Genomic DNA, 21221 nt, shown 5'->3' on the forward strand with positions numbered 1-21221 from the left:
GGGACAAAAATGGCAAGTGGCATGAAACATTGCTGCATTCAGAGGACATTATTTTTATTTGAAACAAGGACAATGACTCGGGTATTTAACAGAGTGTCTAGCAAATAAATGCCATGATAGGAGTCTGTCAAACAAGGCCAACAACCAATAGTCTTTGTTGCCAAAGATAGAATTCAAGCTTTGTAGTGAAAAGTAAGTTTTAGAAACTTACATCCTATAGACAGTTTCTCAGTATTTAACACTTTTTCTGATGAGATTGATAGCGATCTTATGTGATTCTGATATGAAAAAAAACTATCAGCATTTGGAAGATTGACATAATTCAATAACAAATATTTTCTTGATGACTAGTATTACAGAATTTTTAGTGTGTGAGAGTGCGAAGCCAATTTTATAGGAAGTTCATGTTCCTATTATAGCAGCTGAGCTTTGAGAAACTTCCACTTGTCAAATTTAGGTATCAAATAAGACTATCCACAATTATTTTGAAAGGCTATTAAAATGTCATTTCTTCTTCCTGCTACATAATGGTGGAGTTAATTTTTCTTTCTTCTATCATGTTGTAGTAGGTATGAGAATCCAGATGTCTCCTATTAAATGAAATGTAAGCAGTGGCTCTATCCCAATTAAATATACTTTTTTGGGTAAAATTGTTTTTATAAACTCAGGTTGCTTATGTTCACATGTAATGAGTTTATTATTGTTACTTTAAAGTGAATGAATCAGTAAATACTTAATGTTTTCTCATTTTTTGCTTCTTAAGTGGTAAATATCACTAACTCTGACATACATAAACAAAAGCTCTTTGTGGTCCTCCCTTTTTAAGATGTGATGTGGTCCTGAGAACAGAGTTTGAGAACCTCTGTTCAGGGCCTGCTCCTTTCTAGCATGCTTTATTATCTTGTACTATCCTATACCTGTGATTTCCTCCACTTAACCAATAGGTCATTTTCTTCTTCAGTGTTACTGTTTCTGAAACTTGCATTCCTGTTGTTATGCTCAAAGTTTATAGTTAATGTACTGTTTCTTCCCCTTCCCACACTGAAGTGATGCTATGAGTTAAAGCAGGAAATGATTTATCACTGCCACTGCATTCAGTTCTACTTTGAAAAAAACAACAATAATATTCTTCTGTTTTATAAATTTGAGACTTAATATTTACATCCATCATGGCTAGGAATTTATTTTCTTTCTTTCTTTCTTTGTTTTTGCAATAGGGTTGTTTTCTATTATAATTTAGTTTGATGGCCTTTATGATGTTCTTGACAGTTCTTTATATTTAAGGTATGCTATTTTGTGCAAATGTCTATCTGAATTCTCTTATCTAAAATCAGATTAATATTTTTATTCATTCAATAAATGTGTCATACAAGTAATATATTAAAAGACATATCATAATTAGTGGAAGCTTTAATCAGTTTAAAAAAATCACCCCAAAAAGAATGCAAACATTGGATGGATCTTGTTTTTTGATCCAATCTGCTATTCTTCCTCTTTTGATTATAGAATTGAGTCCATTAATGCTTAGGGCTTTTATAGAGAGATGTGTCATGTTTCTGCCGTTTTCTTGATTTCTTGTGTTTTGCTTTTTTCTTCTTCTTGTATTTACTAAATTGATCTTGTGCTTTTATTTTCTAATATATTATGGTGTACTGGAACTTACTTTATGGCTTGGATAATGATAATACTTGTCTGGGAAGTTGTGCTGTATTCCTTTTGTCATCTCGGAGCCTCAGTTTACTCATCTGTGAAATTGAGTCACTTTTTTTTCCCATAGTGGCCAGCGTAGACTATTCATTTTTTGTGCTGTCCTGGGCTTGAACTTGGGCTTAGGTGTTGTCCTTGGGCACACTCGTGTGTGTGTGTGTGTGTGTGTGTGTATGGTTAATTGGAGATAAGAGTCTTGCAGACTTTCAGTCAGGGCTAGCTTTGAACTGCAATCCATAGATCTCAGCCTCCTGAGTAGCTAGGATTACAGGCATGAACCACTGGCACCTGAACTAGACTTTCATTTTTAAAAAGCTGAAGTCTCTCCAAGTTATGTTATTGGTTCTAATACATGATTAGGATGTGTGTGTATCTGTAAGTTCAAGTAAAATATCATAATTTTCAAAAGCTGAAGTTTCTCCAAGTTATGTTATTGGTTCTAATACATGATTAGGATGTGTGTGTATCTGTAAGTTCAAGTAAAATATCATATAATTTTCAGCCAATCCTTGAAATAAGAAGTTCTAAACCAGTACAAATCCAAATGGATACCACAAAGATGGGAGATAGTGGTGTCTCACTGAGTCAAATGTTGGAGTCACATTGTTTTCTCTTTTTAAAAACCCCCACAAAACTTTAAATCAACACATAGAATAGTACATATTTATGCAGTACAGAGTGGTGTTTCCTTATGATATATATCTATATGTGTATATATGCATTGTGTCATGTACATGTCTGTCTTCTCACCATTCCTTCGTTTTGAGAATATGCAGAATTATTTTAGCTATTTTAAAATGCTGAAGTTGTTCTTATGTGCAGCCACCCTACTGTACTATAAAACACTAGAGCTTAATCCTTCTTGTAATTCTACTTTTGTATTCATTTACCCACCTCGCTCTTTCCCTTTCTTCCTCTTCCTTCTCAGCATCCATTGTCCATTGTTCTATTTTCTAATTTTGTGTAACCAGATTATTTAGCGCCCATCTTGGAATGATGTCCTATGCTTTTTGTCCTTGCTTACATGGCTTATTTCAGCTAACATAATGCTGTGGTCTTTTCATCTGGACCAGCTGACGCAGCTGGAATGCTCTGTGATGATCCAGTTGTTATACCTCTTCAGTCTGCAAGGAAACCTGAATTTTGGCATCATTGTGATATCATATAGCTTCTCTCTAGGATGGATTCACCACACACTTATCTCAGTGAGCTCTGTTCTTCTCAGCCTGGTCATCAGTTACAGGCTTTTAAAACCTGACAGTAGAAACAAATGGAAAGGTGTGGCCTGAAGTTGCATAGGAATATTTACTTACGTACAAGTATTCACTCATAAGGCAGGGCAATGCAAAGACCCAGAAAACTACATTTATTAATTAATTTTAATTGATTTCACTAAAATGAAATGGTGTCTGCATGTGTGAAGCACTCGCAGAAGGGCTGCATAATTGAACATCTCCTGGGGACAGCCTTCACATCTCAGTTCATGGAGTTGCTGCCCAGGCTTGGTGCCCCTTCAGCAGCCTGGCGGAGACATCCACATCCCACAGGGTCACAGCTCCTTGTCTCTAAGCCCCTATCATCTTTGATAGTCATGTTTCATCTAGAGAGGTACACATGTATGGAGGGATAAAATGCAAACCATTTTTACCTGTTTTAGACTAACAGATTAACACAGTGTTCATGTCTACTCAAAATATGATGGTCCTAATTATTCATCTAATCAAAATCATGCATGCATGATTTCTCCAGAGGGAATTAACAAACACAAGTGAAATAAACTGTTTTGCTGTGCCTGAGCAGATTCAGTGAAATTACATAGCCCCTGAACTTATTTTGAGACCCAGAATACATATTTATATTGTCATTTTAGTAGAGATAGTGGGTACTGCTCTGGGTACTTCTTTGTACCATTTTTTTGAAATTGGCACATGTACTATGTTTAAGTAGTTTTACAACGGAGTTGCCATTTGCCAGAGCAGTTTATGAATAAAATGCATCTTGATCTAGGTCACTCCTTTCATTGTTCTCTCCCATCCTTTCCAGCCCTCTCCTTCCCCTCCATTGTCTTAATTTTGTAGGATATACATTGAATTCTTGACTGCATTCTCCTGCATTCTTCTCCTCATTTGTCTGCCTTTCTATCCTGTCTCTGTCTCTGTCTCTCTTTTTCTCTTTCAGTTGTGTTGGTTGTGGGGCTTGAATTTAGGGTCTGGGAACTCTCTCTGAGCTCTTTTGCTCAAGGTTAGCACTATACCACTTTGAACTACAGCTTTACTTCTGGTTTTTGAGTGGTTAATTGGAGATTAGAGTCTTAATAGACTTTTTGAGCTGTTTTTTGAGCTGTGATCCTCAGATCTCAGCCTCCTGAGTAGCTAGGATTACAGGCATGAGCCACCAACACCTCACCCTCTCTTTCTACTACCAGTTTCCTGATTTCCTGGTGTTGGTTTTGTTGGACTATGAGGTAGCCTTCTTAAGGAATTATACCATTTGAATTCTCCCCTGAATGTACTATATTTCAATTAATACATTTGTGATCTCTGCCATTTTTAAAGGCCTGTGCATTTTAATTGTCATTTAAACATACACATATGGAACAAGGGAGGAAACAGTGGAAGAAGAATGGTGTTCAGGACTGAACAGCTAACACAAAGCAACAGAATATACAAGTGTTCATATCTGAGTAACATTATTGTAATTGTTGACAATATTTGGGTTATATTTCTACTTGCTTTTTAATTGGTTATTCTCAAATCTTTTTTTTACTCCTGAATGAGAATATTATACTGTTAACACAAATAGATATATGCTATTTTGAGCTTATTCTCTGCAACTAGTCTTACTGATGTTTTATTTTTTCCTGTGTAAATTATAAGCAGTGATGGTTGTCACAGGTATTTGCATGCACTTAAAAACTAGAAATTATCTTATATAATTTTCATGTATGTGTTTCTCTTAGCAAATGAAGATAACCAGTAATGATATTAAATGCTGAGCATTTTTCCCTCTAGTAGTGCTGCTCAGGCTATTATTATAAAGTCTCATGATGTAGAAGCAAATGCTATAAAAGTAGTATTACTGTGATTTATTTCCTTTTGTCTTTTCTGATCATTTCCTCATTGGGGGATGCTGGATTGATAGTCTATAAACAAACCATCTTTTCCATCCTTAAGAGTCTATGTATCAGGGCTGGGAAGGTGGCACAGTGGTAGAGTGCATGCCTTGGATGCATGAGGCCCTGGGTTTGACTCCTCAGCACCACATAAGCACAGTTGGAAGTGGCGCTGTGACTCAAGTGGTAGAGTGCTAGCCTTGAGATGAAGAGCTCAGGGATAGTACCCAGGCCCAGGGCTCAAGATCCACAACTGGTGCCCCCCCCCTCCCCACCAAAAAGAGTCTTGTATCCACACACTGCTGACTGAGGTATCAGTCTTTCCAAAATGTTTCTCATAGGATAAGTTTATTGTTTCATGGTTAAAAACTGTCAGAGCTGTTCTTTCAAAATACATGTTTAGCTGGGCACTGTTGGCTCATGTCTGTAATCCTAGCTCCTGCTGAGATCTGAGAATCACAGTTTGAGGCTAACTGGGCAGGAAAATCCTTTAGACTCTTCTCTCCAATAGACTACACAGAAAAACCTGAAAGTAGTGTTGTGGCTCAAGTGGTAGAGCGCTAGCTTTGAGCAAAAGAAGTGCAGGAACAGTGCCCAGGCCCAAAGTTCAAAGCCCCAGGATGGGCAAAAATAAAAATAAATAAATTAAGTATTCAACTTAACCTAGTTTTGGAAAACAAACCATTCTCTACATCAATACAGTTTTTGACTTCTCATACCATGAGTGGGGATTTAGGATCTGTTCTGTTGTTGCATGTTTGTGCATCTTTATTCTTCTGTCTGTTATTTGGAGTTGTGTTTCTCCTTGGCTATACCATGATGCTGTCTAACACAAATGTCTGTGTTGACTTTGTTACAGCAGGTGCAGGCAGATTCTATGTGATCACAGTTGCTAAAATACCTTCTCGTACTGTGTCAGTGAATATATGAGAAAAAGTACCTGCACAGTCACACAATAGTTTCAAGATTATCTTAAGGATAATAACTGTGTTTGTAGTCCATACTTTTTATAATACTTTATTGAGCAAAAGGAGCATTCTATTCAAGAACAGAATGCTTTAGTCAACTAGCAACATTTTATATATTCATTATTATTCATTCATTCATTACAGCTTAAGGTTAGGGGGAAATTTGGATTGTTGCTTAGTTTTGATTCTTATCTTCCATAAGATACATGATGCTAGTTAGAAATACTGGGATGAGGGCTGGCAAAGTGGCTCAGTGGTAAAGTGCTTGCCTAGCATACATGAAGCCCTGGGTTCAATTCTTCAGTATCACATACATAGAAAAAGCCAGAAGTGGCACTGTGGCTCAGGTGGTAGAGTGCTAGCCTTGAGCAGAAGAAGCTCAGGGACAGTTCCTAGGCCCTGAATTCAAGAGCCAGGACTGGCAAAAAAAAAAAAAAGAAAAGAAGAAATACTGGGATGATACAATCAGTATGCCTGTCTGCATTCTATATTGATTAGAGGTTCTGTAAGCTCATTCAGGGCTTATAACAACCTTATAGAAGAAGTATTATTTTATTGTTGTCCCAGTGAGAAAAGACTCAAGACAGAGGACAGCTTAAAATGCTTGCTTTATCCTAGACAGTGTCAGTAGAGAAGTCCAAATACAAGCACAGGCACCCCAATTTGCCATTGAATGTTTTAAAGGAACCTCTGTGGTTTGTACTTACAATATGTATGTGTGTGTGTGTGTGTGTGTGTGTGTGTGTGTGTGTGTGTGTGTGTTGGTACAGGGTCTTGTTTAGCTTTTTAATTCAAGGCTCTTATTCTTATTGCTTGAGCCACACCTTCACTTCTGTCTTTTTTCCTGGCTAATGGGAGATGAGTCTTCCTGGGATAGCTTTGAACTGTGATCCTCATACCTCAGCCTTCTGAGAAGCTAGGATTACAGGCAGGAGTCATTGGTACCTGGCTTGTATTTACAATATTAGCCCACTTTTTTCTTTTCTTTCTTTTTTTTAAAAAACTGTTCTGTAATCCTTGGGATTTAATTATATCTATTCTAGCCTAGCTTTTAGACTTCAGAGTCTAATTTTAAATGTGATACTGTCTTTATATTTGCAGATATGCCTCTTCATGTTCGTCGGAGCAGTGACCCAGCTTTACTTGGCCTCTCAACTTCTGTCAGTGATAATAATTTTTCCTCTGAAGAACCCTCTAGAAAAAACCCCACCCGCTGGTCAACAACAGCTGGCTTCCTCAAGCAGAACATCGCTGGTAGTCCCAAAGCCTGTGACAGGAAGGTAACCACTTCGGCTTGTGTCTTCTGCCCTTTACATCTGCTGTTGTCTTGGTGTGGGTGATGAGTGGCTACGCATTCCTCACGCATCCGCACTGTGTACCAGTTCTCCCAGCAGAGTTCTGATAACCTCTTTTATTCCGTGAATTCACAATATAGTCCTATGCTTTAAAAGGAACTATTTCCCCGCTCTGGCTCTGGTGATAGAACCCAAGGCCTCAAACATATTTGTAAGCACTCTACCACTGAGCCACACTCTAGACCTCTCAAAAGAAAATGTTCAGTATGGAATACATCTTCCACAGAGTCCTTTTTCTTTTCTTTTTTTTTTAAAGGAAGAAAATTTGTTTGTTTATTTAAAACTTCAATCTCATGGATGATTGTGTAATGCAGTTTTTCATTAGAAGATTAAATAGTACACACACACACACACCATTTCATCTTGGCTTCTTGAGTAGAAATTTTTTTAACAAAAAATGTAGTTTGATCACAGAACATCTGTAATAGCCTCCAATATTTTCTTTTTTTTCTCAGATTTTTTTTATTGTGAAAATACTGTACAGAGGAGTTATAATTACATGGGCAAGATAATGAGTACATTTCTTATCAAGCATTGTAGCCTCCTCCTTTATTTCCCCTTCCCATCCCTTCTTATCCTCCCCCCCCACCCCCACCCAAGCCTCCCCGCCCACAGAGTCCTTTTTCTATGTGTGGTTTTGTTACCTCATTCAAAGGCAAGTCTTCTATTTGCTTTCTGTATGTAAACAGTGTTTTCATCATAGGCAAAGATTCATATTGGCTTAGGAGGCATAGTAAAGAACTTACAACCTGTGTCCCCTAAGTATGAAAGCTGACTTTATGGTACTTTATTCTGATTGATTAATTCATTGTTTTATCCCTTCTAAATTTCCTTTCAGAATGGAACCATGCTGTTTATTCCTAATACAGTTTGCTTCTTTGACCCAACTTATTTGAGTTTTGACCTGATTTATTTAGTCCAAATAAATAAGCTTTAGCTGAAGTAATCTCCATTATGAATTGGCTTTCTAATGCTGTTTATTATCTCTTGGTATAGAAATCCTTATTCTCCTACTACATTATACTTCAGTCTTTTAAACTATGTTAGCCATTTCATTGCTGAATCTGTAGAATAGTTGCTCAGTAAATATCTATTTTATGAATTAACAAATATTTTTCAGTGTTGCCAGAAATTTAACGCAGTATGCAGTGAGAAAAAGTGTTAGAATGGATATAGCTCTATATTGTTTAGATATGTCTGTTGCCTCTATGCAAAAAAGCCTATGTATTATTTCTTGTAGCTTTTTTTTTATTTCAACAAGTGCTAGTTCAAGCAAAAAATTTACACAGTTTATATACATTTTGAAGAATTGGGATAGCTAGATAGATCAATGGGAGAGACCTTGCCTGGTCTGCAAAAGACTCACTGTATGATTCCCATGACAGACAGACAAATAGGCAGGCAGGCAGGAAGGCAGGCAGGCAGGCAAGCAATAGATTAGGTGGGTGAGTGGATAGATGGATAGATGGTAGATAGATAGATATTAAAAAACTACCTAATTTCTGAATGTTTTGAATTTGGGTTTTAACTGTTAACCTCAATCTCTTGTAATATTTTTTATTGTAGATTTATGAACAACTGCTTTGCAGTATATAGGCCTGCTTTTACAATAAAATGTATTTCAGACATGAAAGGACTTAGTAACTGTTTATTACTTTTTTGGAAGGGCTTGTAGAGCATGCATGGCTGTAGGTGGGGAAGATGCACTTTGAAAACTGTAGTTGTACACATTTGACATGCCTCTGTGCACACATGAGGCTGCAGTCCACTAGAAACTGCCCATTAGGCCTCCAGCATGCTGTCTTTAGGTGTGCTCAACTTGCCTCAATTCAGCTGGAAAGCTGGACACTGAACCAAGAAATGCTGCCAGTGACAACAGGCCAGGAAACTCCCTTTTCATTACCACTTTTAAAGTCTCTTGCTATTTAGGCTGGGTCTGGTGGTTCAGGCCTATAATCCTAGCTATACTGGCAAAGATAGGTAGGAGCACAGTTTGAGGCCAGTCAGGACAAATAGCTAGTGTCCCCATCCCAACAAATAAGCTGTGCTTGTCTAGTGAGGAGGACTATAGTCTAAGATGGGCCTCGGGCAAAACTTTGAGATATATCCATAAAACAATTAAAACCCAAAAAATGGGCTGGGGCATGGCTCAGGAATACAACAACTGCCTAGCAGGTGTGTAGTTTTCAGGTCAGATCCCAGTACTGCAAAAAAATTTTTTTTGGCTATTGAATCTGGATAAGCAGAATCCAGGTTGTACCCAGATTCTTACCTGTGTTTTATAAAACAAAATTATCTATGACTTCAATACCCAGCAACAGCCAGTATTCAGTATTGTGCTGTGTCTGTGTTTTTCTCCCATCACAGTGATTTCCTCATTTGTGAATTTTACAGAGAATACTCATAGGGAATATGAACTATTTCATTGTCTAGAGTGTGTGTATAAGTTGATTTATAGTTCTGCAGTGTTGGGCATTTTTGTTATGTGAGCTGGTGGCTCACACCTGTAATCCTAGCTACTCTGGAGGCTGAGATCTTAGGATTGTGATTCAAAACCAGCTAAAGCAGACAAATCATAGAGACTCTTATCTTTAACAAGCAAAAAGCTTGAAGTGGAAGTGTGGCTCAAGTGGTAGAGCTTTAGCCTTGAGCAAAGAAGCCAAATGACAGTGCAATGCCCTGAGTTTAAACTCCTGTACTAGCATCCATACACATAAAATTCAGCTTTTAAAAAGGTACTGTCCACAAAATATGAAAAATGTTCATATGTTCAGAGAGCTGAACAAGGTAGCCAAGAAATGCTGCAAATAATATCCCAAAGAACTTCGAAAAAGCAAGACTCCTATCTTTTTCACATCTCATTAAATAAAAGCATATTATAGCATGTGTAAAGAAATTCAGAAGCCCATAGAAGCCTTGGAGTCTGTAATTTAAGGGCCACTGGCCTGTCTGCATCTCTTAGCTTCAGAGGGGATGAGATGATGTCTCTGTGTTTAGGGTGAAGACTATACTTTTCATTTGTGGCGCTGGACCACAGCACAGTAGAGCACAAGCATTCTATATTCACTTATCTCAGAATGGAACTGTTCTGCTCAGAAAAAAAGGATTTTAATTGATTGCTAACATTATATTAAACTACTTATTTCCCTTATTCAGTATGAAAGATGGGAAACCATTTAATTATGTAAATGCATTGCTTAAGAACATTCACTTACTAGAACCAGTTTGCATCTATGATTTTATGTAGAAAGACAAAACCACTACATATAAAAATTGGTATCATGAAATTGCCCAGTATAGCTGAGCTCACATAGACTCAACAGGAATAACAATATCCCAGTAAGCAAGTATGCTTTCTCTCGTTTCTTTTCTGAAGATTGAAAAGATGGGCAGGTTTTTTTTTTTAATTTAATTTTATTTTATTTGTGAACATACTGTACAGAGGGGTTACAATTGCGTGGGCAGGATAATGCGTACATTTCTTACCAAGCATTGCAGCCTCCTCCTTTGTTTACCCTTCACATCACTTCCCAGCCTCCCCCCTCCCCCCCAATCCTAATCCTTCTCCTTCCCCCCTGCCCCCCTGCCCCCCTACCCCCCCCCACCGACTTTGTAAAGCTCGTTTTGGACATGACAACTTGTACTTCTCATTGTTGCAACAGGTCCACCTGTATCCTTAAACAGCAGGTTTTATAACTGAAAATATGGTAACATTTAAAAATTTTTTATTTATATTTTTGTTTATATGGTACCAAAGAATAGAACCCAGGCCTTACTAGGCAAGCACTCCACTACTAAACCACATTCCCAGCCTTAGGGTAACATTTTATCAGTTGATCTTTCAGAATAAGCTTGTAACAGCATATCATTTATTTGAAATATATTTGAAATATTTGAAAAATTAAGCAAAAGAATATTCAAAAGATTAATTCATTGTACATTCCCCTTTCTGTGTGCTATGCATGTATATAGTTATGTGTAGTGAAATGGCTACATGAAATACTACTCCAAATAGAGCAAACTTTTGTGGTGAAAATGTAATAATTTCTAAAACAATATGTTCCAGATTGTATCCCATAATTCATTCATTCATTCATTCATTATGTCAGTACTAAGGTACTGGCTTGTTTTCTTGCTTGCCTTTTTCCATGCATGGCTGCTGCTTTACATTCTTGTACCACACTTCCACTTCTAGGGGTGTTTAATTGGAGATAAGAATCTCAGGATTTGTGTGCTGGAGCTAGCTTTAGATCTCAGCCTCCCAAGTCACTAGTTTTACAAATGTGAGCCACTTACAGCACTTGGTTAGATATTGTATTTATTTTCATTTGAAATTTCACATGCAGTTTCACATGCAGTTAGTGAATATGTAATTCATACTCCCTCTCATCCTTGGTCATTTTCATTAACCAATATTGCTCTGACTAAAAAGGCTAAATAAACAAGAATGTGGGAGCCTTTGACTTATTCCATCCAGAACAGCTTCTGGGAGGATCCCAGGATAAAAGCTACACTCTTTTCACTGTGGAGTTGTCAAAAAACATTGTTCCTTTCTCCTATAACAACAGGTGTTGCTTTTCTGAGTTATTTCCCTGCCCCTACATCTCAAAAAGTTTAAACCCAGTTCCAAGAAACATTCTTACCTGTTTAGGGGAAGTGATAACAAAAACATACTGCTTTGGTATCATTAACCCTTTTTCTTTTTTAAAACATTTCTTAGAGACCTTTGAATACTTCTCACCCCCTGGCTTGCTTATTACTGTTAGATTTAGATGCTTGGCATCTTTGGTATCTTTCCGGTGCCTCTGACCCCACGCATCCTCTAGAAGAGATATTTTCTTAATTATGCCTTTGTCATCTCTTTTTCTTCCCGATTAGAAGTTGGAAAACTTTAGAAGCTTTTTTTCTTTTTTCCCCATCCTGGAGATGGAATCTAGGGCCTCACACATGCTTTATATCACTGAGCTGTACCTCCTGCCTAGAAAATTATTTGTATAAACATTTCTTATTGTATATTTTAAAGTACTAAGAACAAACTTTTTTTCCCTGATAAATACTACTACTTCTACTTTTTCACTTACCAAGTAATGAAAGGTACCAAGAAGAAGGTAAGTCATTTATAATCTTGAAGAGGAGTGGTATTGACATTTTGATGTATTTACTCTAGGACTTCTGAGGAACACAGCTCCCTATAGATATGGGCTGTCACTGCTACTATCGGACAAAGCCAGTAGTATAGTTTAATTTCAACTAATTATCTTAATTTCTGTGGTATTGACTTTTCCTATTTCTGATAAATATTGACAGCTTGCAAAAATGTCCTATCGTGTAGTGAGCTTTTTAGAATTGGTGCTTATTATCTTTATTTGCTGGTTTTCTGTTGTTTGACATTTATATTTTTGCCAGTTCTGTTTGCTCTTCTAAGTAACCTTTTCAAGTGCCCTTCAGAGAATATTCTTATATATCAATTTATGTTGACATCTCTCATTATTTTCTTAGACTGGGTTCTTGGAGTAGACTTACTTGATCAAGGAGATGAATGTTTTAAAAGTCACTGGTAATTGTTTTGTTTAAATTCATGAACAATCAAGTGTGGAGTTTTCTGATGTATACAACATCGAGAACACAAAGCAATTGGAACTGTTTCTGAATTCCAGAACCTACTGTCTTCCTATATAATTTAATAGTTCTGTATGAATATGATTAGAATTACCTGTGGACTTCCAAAACACTAAATACATAGACATGGGGACACACACACACACACACACACACACACACACGCACGCACGCGAACACACACACACACACACACACACCCAGGAGATATGGTGTGTGTGTGTGTCAGTGAGTGAGTGACACTTATACATAGACATGGGGACACACACACACACACACACACACAGGAGATGTGGTGTGTGTGTGTGTCAGTGAGTGAGTGACACTTCTCTGTTGATTCCTGGGCTCAGTTCTTATGAGTATATCAGGTCTTACTGAAATGTAAAAAATATTAAGAGCTGGGCTTGGTGGTACACACCATAGTACAACACTTGGGAAACAAAGGCAGAAGGATTACAGAATGAGGCCTTTTCTCAAAAACAACAACCACAAGAAAAAATAACAAACAGAACAGAAAGGAAATAAGAATAGAATGGTTATTTTTACATGTCATTTTAAGTGTATTTTTAATCATAGCAGAATAGAGTCATATATTTGGTGTTTGGTTTTGTGACATTCCGCTTTTCTTCATGATGTATTGAAACTTCCTATCCATACAAAAGTAGAATTAGAAATAACTCTTTTAGACAGAAGCAATGGCCACCATATTTCTGTCACCAACTCACTCTCCAGCTTAAAATATAATGTGTGCTTGAATACCTGTGGTCATGGTGCCCATATCACACTATTACGTACTGTATAAGGCCACCAATGGCACCTCTCACAAGTGGCACCTCTAGGAGATGCCTACTTCTTACTTTCCTGAGTGTGAGAAAATGTTTACCATTGATAAGTATATAGTAGATTAATAATTATTGCAAGATCCTTTAACTACTTGCTTCAAAAGTTGCTTGCCTCATTATTTATTGGTATCCTAACCATAAAGTGATATTTACTATTTATCATTTATTTCTTTGTTCCCTCACTTTTTGGTCTCTGGTTCTCTTAATTTATCTTCCTTATTTATAAGGCAGGCCAGTTGTCATATTTATACTGGTACCCTTGACCAGCTGTTTTTTGTTTTTTTCTTATTTGTGAGCCAAGCATACTTGTAAGTATTCAGAGATGAACTGAGATCATTTAGAACCACGGGCTGCCTCTGTGACAGACTTATAGCTGTGTTTAATTTTCTGCAGCATTAGCTTCAAGGGATATCCAGCTGAGACCTAGATTTTAGCTTGCTCCACTATAAAATTTGTATTTCCTGTTAAGGATCTCTAAAACTATAAATTCCACCTTTCTCTTTTGCATATTAAAAGACCTTAAATTGAATGCAGTGCATTTTTGGACTTTGAGTCGGTAAGGGTTAAAATCATTACTATCCTAGACCAACTTTGAGTGCCAAGCTCACCTAGTTTGCACTGTTAATAACCTAGTCTCGTTTATTTCTGTGCCACACTTAGCAATATAATCTCCCTTCATGTGCTTTAAATATTATGATTTGTGGTTGGTGTTATAAGATCTCAAGGTGCTATTGAGAATCTTCTTATTTGAGCCTGGATGTGATATTTTTAGAGTTCACAAACCACTCCAGGAATATAAATCTAAAAGTTGGAATCTTTATTGAGAACTTTCACGTTACATACAATAGAGGGAGAAAGGAATATGCTGCGTATGTTTTTCTTACAGGCACACACCAAAGGATCCACATTGATTAAATTATACTGATCAAAATTCACAAAAACCTTTATACACTTAAAAAATTGTTTTTCATCCCATATAGTGTTTTTCAATTGGATTTTATAATTTAACTTATAAATTTACCTATGTTTTGTCATGGGGTTAAATCTAGCTAGTTTGGGTCCTGTGGTTAACAAGAAAGTATCAGATGGAATTGTTTGGGTCTGGAGCACCTGGCATTTGCATTCTAGCTCTTCCAGCTTTGAGCATCTTTAGTTTTAATTCCCATGTATTACTGGTACCATTGTAATCTGGGCTGCCTGTAGAGAATGCATTTCACAAAACGAATTTTGCAATTTGGGGGTTGAAATAGTTTCCGTTTGTATTAGCCTCACAGTTGAAAAATATTTTTATTATCCAAGTCATGGTACAAAGGAGGTGCCTCCACACAGCACTTTACGAATATGACTGGTTATATATATATATATATGGATATATAATATCCAGTGTGTTGGTCAGTGTCACCCTTTCAGCCTTCTCACCCATCTTGCTCAACCCACCCCTTTCTTTTCCTCACTGTTTTTATTGTAGGATATAGATTAATTCTTTTAACTACGTTTTCCCTCCCTTTTCCTCCTCATTTATCTACCTTTCTTCCCTTAATCTCACCTAACCACTACTAATTTTTATAATTAACTATCTCAAAGAGGAAAGCTTTTTTTTTTTTTTTTTTTTTTGCCTCACTCAGCCATTGAGTATCAGGTGAGGGCACATCTACTGAGCCACATAGTGGGAATCAGTGATGGAGCTAGCCACAGTAGAGAAGGGGCCAGAGCCAGACCCCACAATCCCTTTCAAGCAATGCCTTCTGTAAGGTCAAGAAATTCTGAAATACCTCACTTCCACAGTAATACCACTCTGGGAATTAAGCTTTTAGTAGTGTGTATATGTGCCAGTACAGTGGCCTGTACTCAGGGCATTGTGCTGTCCTTCAGCTTTTCACTCAAGGCTGATGCTCTTATCACTTGAGAGCCATGTCTCCATTTCTGGCTTTTTGCTATTAATTAGGGATAAGAGCCTCTCAGATTTGTCAACCTAGGCTGAATACAATTTGTGATCTTCAGATCTTAGCCTTCTGAGTAGCTAGAATTATAGGTGTGAGCCACCAGTCTTCACATATGGACCTTTTGAAGAACATTACACATTTTCATAACAGTGCAGTCTATTTTATCTTTATGTTATCTCTATTTTTGAGGCTTTCATATTTTAATGGAGTAGTAGCCATGTTGTCCCAAGTATTTGTTATTCTCAGTCACTGTAACTTGGCATATACTTGGTATGTTACACATTATATCTCATTTAATCACTTCTGAAGATAGTCTCACTTTATTGATGAGCAGGTGGAGCCTCGCTTGCTCAATTTAAATAACATCTACTATTAAGCCAGTTTTTACCTGATACAGTTGTAATATGAACCCAGATTGTCTAGCTTTAACTTCTGGATCATAGGCTGGGAGTGTAGTCCAGTAGAAGCATCCTTGCCTACCATTTGTGAGGTCCTGAGTTCCATCTTTGCCACCTAATAGTTATATAAATCCCGTACTTAAATAAGCTATCTACTAACATACTTGCAGAGGTTATATATCACCAATATCTATTTAGTCAAATATTTCACACTACAAAATACTTTATAATTATTATGCTTTGTCCTATTTTCCTGTACATTTTTAAGTAACTAAAAAAGATGAAGATAATAGCAATGATAATTTATTGTTAAGATTTTTCAAGTCTATATTACAGCTCAAAGTCTCAAGGACTTTCCCACTTGTGTTGGCTTTAAACTATGGTCCTCAGATCTCAGCTTCCTGAGTAGCTAGTATTACAGGTGTGTGCTACCAGCACCTGGCTTATTAGAGGCATTTTTAATAATTGGTTTAAGTTAACTTATTGCAGTCCCTTCTCATTCCAACTTTTCTGTTTCTCCTAATCTTGGATTGGTAATGTGTTACTATTGTTGAGAAGTGATATACTCAGACTTTTTAATATCTATATACATAGTTCAGAAACACTTTATTAAACAAGAAATGATTATATTATTGGATAATAACTGAAGAACCAATGTAAATAGCCATGGTCTATATTGATATTAGTTGATGCCTGATAGGACTCATCTCTTCATAGAGACCATTATCAAGAGGATGGCCAGATTGTAGATTGAGAGTTTGTTTATTTATTTTGTCATGAATCAACTGGAAAGACTTACTATGTATCAAGAAACTTGTTTGCAAACTTAATTGTAATTCTCAAATGACTACTAACTTACTAGAGTTCCAGCATCAATATGTGGAGTTGCATGTGGGAGTTCTTGAGTTTCTCATTGAACTAAATGTAATTGTATATACTACAAGTGACTGAGCCTCTGCCATAAAGACTAAAAAGTCTTTTGTGCATGTGGGAATCAAAAGGTTAGGATTTTCAGACTGGATGAGTTTTTAGAACTATAGATAATATAGAAATTCAGAGGAAAAAAATCCCATCCAAATTTGATGTGTATAGGCTAGTATATTTTAATTTATTTGCTATTAATGGAATTGGTTAATTAATTTACTTGATTTTCAGCAAATGTTATAATTTATGTTCCAAAATGTCCATTTAAGAAGAAAGTTAAAATAATGGTTTAGAAAATAAGATACTTGGGGCTGGGAAGGTGGCTCAGTGGTAGAACGCTTGCCTTGCATGCCTGAGGCCCTGGGTTCGATTCCTCAGCACCACATAAGCAAAAAAAGAAAAAAAAGCCAGAAGTGGCGCTGTGGCTCAAGTAGTAGAGCACCAGCCTTGAGCTGAAGAGCTGAGGGACAGCACCCAGGCCCAGAGTTCAGGCCCCATGACCGGACCGCCCCTACTCCCCCCAAAAAAAGAAAATAAGATACTCATTACTCATAAAATTGAAGCTATAGAGGTGCTATGGTAAACGTTTGTGTCAGAATTCTTGCATTTTGGCCTTTTTATGTTTAAAAATTTGAAGCATTACAGAGTCAGTATTTTCTCTTATAATTTCTACAGCAGTGTGTGTGTGTGTGTGTGTGTGTGTGTGTGTGTGTGTGTATCACTAACAACCACAGATCCATTGTTTTACAAAATCATGTGCACCTTTGATATGTTTTCTTCCTTGTGTTATCCTCCTGTGTGAAACAAGTCATAAACACTTATTCTTTCCTTTTTCTCTTCAATGACTCTTATTAACAGAGGCTATAGTCCCAAGCTTTTTATCTGTGCCATAAATTTTAGATAGTATGGGTTATAGGTATGGTTTAAATGGTAGAGCACTTTCTTAACAAGCATGGAGTCTTGAGTTCAAACTGTAGTACTAAAGGAAACAACAACAACAAGATAATATGGCCCTTAGGTCTGACCTTTGTTCTCTCTTAGTGTAAGACTGCTGGGAGAAGTTCTCCCAGAACCTGAGAGGTTCCCAGGCTCCCAGGTCCCTTCATATTGGCTGCAGTTACATTTCCTCCTAGCCTTCCCCTGTATAATTGCTCTCTCTGCACACCTCCTTCTGGTGTGGGCCAGCAGTTTGGCTCTCTCAAATAAACTCTCTTCTGACTGAACAACCATGGGGGAGATCTGCTTTCTCCAACCCTTACATATGGAACCTTTATAATTCAGTACGTGTTTCTGTCTTAACTAATTGGTCAGGCTGACTTTTGTAGTTTGAAGTATAATAGCAAAATAAACACCAATGTATTTTTCTTTCTGCATGATTTTGTGAATAGAAGCTTAACACCCACCATTGATGTGAGCAACCCTAGTCCATGATTCTTTTTTCTTTATTAAGTTGAAAACTTTCACCTTTTCAGTTTAAGGTGGTTTGTCTACTTGTCTTAGCTTATTTGAATTGCAGGCCACCCTTACTTTAGTACTTTGGGACTATTATTAAGTGAAATAAGATCCCTTGAACTTTAGCAGTATGATACCCTGTCAGCTGATCTGATAGATCTGACCAATGGGCAGGCTGTGTTGTATGTGCACTGAGGATTACTAGACAAAGGGACGATATACATTCTGGTTGTGACAGAGGAACAGAATGGTAAGACTCTATTTCATCATCTCTTTCATCATCCCCTTAGAATGTTGTTCAAATTAGAACTTAGTTGGTTATTTCTGTAATAATACTCTGTTTTCCACTGTAATTTTGGTCTGGTGGCCAATGAGTAACTAAAACCTTAGAAAGCTAAACTACAGATAAGGAGGACTTGGGGGGGGAGGGGAGTTGACACAATTGGCGCTTGAACTCAGGGCCTTGAGTTCTTACTTGACTTTTTTTTGCAAAAATTTGGTGCTTTAATTCTTGAACAGCTCCTCCACTTTGAAAGAGAATAGTTTGTGCTATTTCGAGGGTAAATTATGGCAATTACAAACAGAACATCTCCAATATGAAATCTAAAGCCTAAAATGTTTAAAAATTTGAATAGTTTTTAATACCATTATTATACCACAATTGGAAAATTACTAAAAGTTGTATAAAATAATCTTCATGTATGTGTATTAGGTGCATATGGAACATAAGTAATTGATGTTTAGCCTTCATTCCTCTTCTCAGGATATCTCATGGATATGCAAATATTCCCAAATCTGGGGAAAAACAACAACTGAAATAAAAAATGATTTGCAATAAAATTCTTTCTTTTGTTATTTAAAAAATACACTAAAAGTGCCTGGAGTTCTTGGCTCATACCTGTAATCTTAGACTCAGGAGCCTGAGATCTAAGGATTGCATTTCAAAGACAGCCCAGGAAGGAAAGTCAGTGAGGCTCTTGTTTTCAATAACCTACCAAAACAACCAGAAGTAGAATTTTGGGTCAAATGATACCATACTAACTTTAAGTAAAAAGAGCTCAGGGATAGCACCTAGGACCTGAGTACTAGCCCCAGGAATTGGGGATTGTGACAACAACAAGCAAAACAAAAACAAAAACAAAAAACAGCAAACAGAAACCTTAATGGGCATGTTATAAGTTCAAACTGATAGGGACTGCCTGATTTTCTACTTTATTTATAGGTTGGTTAATTTTATCTGCTCTTTTTTGGTGGGTAAGTCCATTTATTTTTCCTCTGTTCCCTCTCAGGTTGAGAGGTTCTTTTTGTCTTTCCTCTCTTTCTTTCTTTCCTCCCTCATTCACTTTATAGAAGGTGATTTAAAGGTCAGAAATTACATTTACAATAGTTTTATTTACAGAGCATTTTACAGTTATTTTCTGGTGAGCTTTGACCTTGTGGTTGCTTTTAAGGTCATGTACAGGGGTAGCCATCAGGTGGCACAAAAGAATAAACTGTGACCCAGAAGACTGGAAAGATGTTGCTACATTAAACATCAGATGACTTTAGTAGGTTTCATATAATTTTTAGAACAAAATTATCCTAAATTATAATTAATAATCTTACTTCAGTCCCATAATTTCAGGTTAAATATCCTGAAAATAGTTTCCTCTGTTCTTTGTGTATTATTTCTTGGAGAAATGATGAAGTGGAAAATTGAATTTTCTTTTATCACAATTGCAGTGCTGAAAAATGTCACACATGTGAAATTTTCACATCACATGGGAGTATTTGAAACCATATGATGCATAGAGGGTGCAAACGTGAAATTTATATGCATGGATCATTTTATGTTTCAAAATATGGTGTGATTCTTCATGATTTTTGGAAAGAGTGTTTGGAATTCCACTGAAGGAAAGTGGAAACGTAGTTGTGTTGCTATGCTAACATAGAAATGTCCCTTACATCTATAATAATCATGAATAGTTTTGGTTTTTACAGCAGAGGGATGTTGGCTTGCCAGGAAATCTGACCAATCAGCTAAATAGCTGTTTCTGGGAGATAAAGTCTTGTAGTCGCAGTTTGGTCTGCCAGGAATAAGTTTCAATGTCCAGGCTTTGGGTGGTGTCTGTATGATTTCTTCCTGACTTGTAATTGGCTTTGGGAGGGGGAGGGTCGGAAGTAACCTGGAAGACTTTGACTCCATAGCCAGAATCTTGCTTCTTGGGAGCAGCAAGTTAATATGCATTTCCCAGACTGAGTGGATTTTTGACACCTGATGAAGTGGTGGTACATTTCAATGATAAGGAAAATCCCTGATCACAGCATGAATATCTGCTCTTTGTTTTCTTTTGTTTTTTCCTGGCAAGAGGGAGAGTTTCCCTCATTTCCAAAGCTGCCTGGCTGATTGAGGGACAGCTTCCTAAATGAAGATTATTATAATTGAGAGAGAGAGAGAGAGGCGTGGTAATTGGAGAGGGAGAGAGAATGAGAGCACTAAGGAGATAGACCAACCTACCAAGGGACCAAGGAGGAGATTAAAACCATAGAGTATGTTTTTTTTACAAAGTCCTTTTAGATAAAGTGCTGACTTTTCTGAAATGAATTTTCTTATTTTTAGCAAATTTAACAGCCTTTAAGTTTATTATTATTATTTAGTAGGTCATTAGGATATTGGCACCACTAATTTAATTAATTTACTTATAGTTTCACCATAACCCAGAGTGGCCTCAAGCTCATTATACAGACCAAACTAGCTTTGAACTTAGGGTTCTTCTGCCTCCACTTCCTAAATGCTGGTGTTACATCAGCAATGAACTGATCACAACCCTGACAGAGTTGTCTGTCTGTCTGTCTGTCTTTCTTTCTTTCTTTCTTTCTTTCTTTCTTTCTTTCTTTCTTTCTTTCTTTCTTTCTTTCTTT

The 21221-nt window shown here is 36.9% G+C and overlaps 1 protein-coding gene across 12 annotated transcripts in view; it reads left to right on the forward strand.

The window, feature by feature from the left end:
- Positions 1–21221, forward strand: part of Pard3 (par-3 family cell polarity regulator) — a 533206-nt gene that overhangs the window by 178958 nt on the left and 333027 nt on the right. For all 12 annotated transcript variants that reach the window (XM_013009335.1, XM_013009334.1, XM_013009336.1 and 9 more), the window contains exon 3: positions 6889–7067. In XM_013009335.1, coding sequence (XP_012864789.1) covers positions 6891–7067 — 177 coding nt within the window. In that variant the 5' untranslated portion in view covers positions 6889–6890. The remainder of the gene's footprint in view (positions 1–6888; positions 7068–21221) is intronic.

This window comes from Dipodomys ordii, unplaced genomic scaffold (assembly GCF_000151885.1).
Source record: "Dipodomys ordii isolate 6190 unplaced genomic scaffold, Dord_2.0 Scaffold9, whole genome shotgun sequence".
In the NCBI taxonomy this organism is placed as follows: Eukaryota; Metazoa; Chordata; class Mammalia; order Rodentia; family Heteromyidae; genus Dipodomys; species Dipodomys ordii.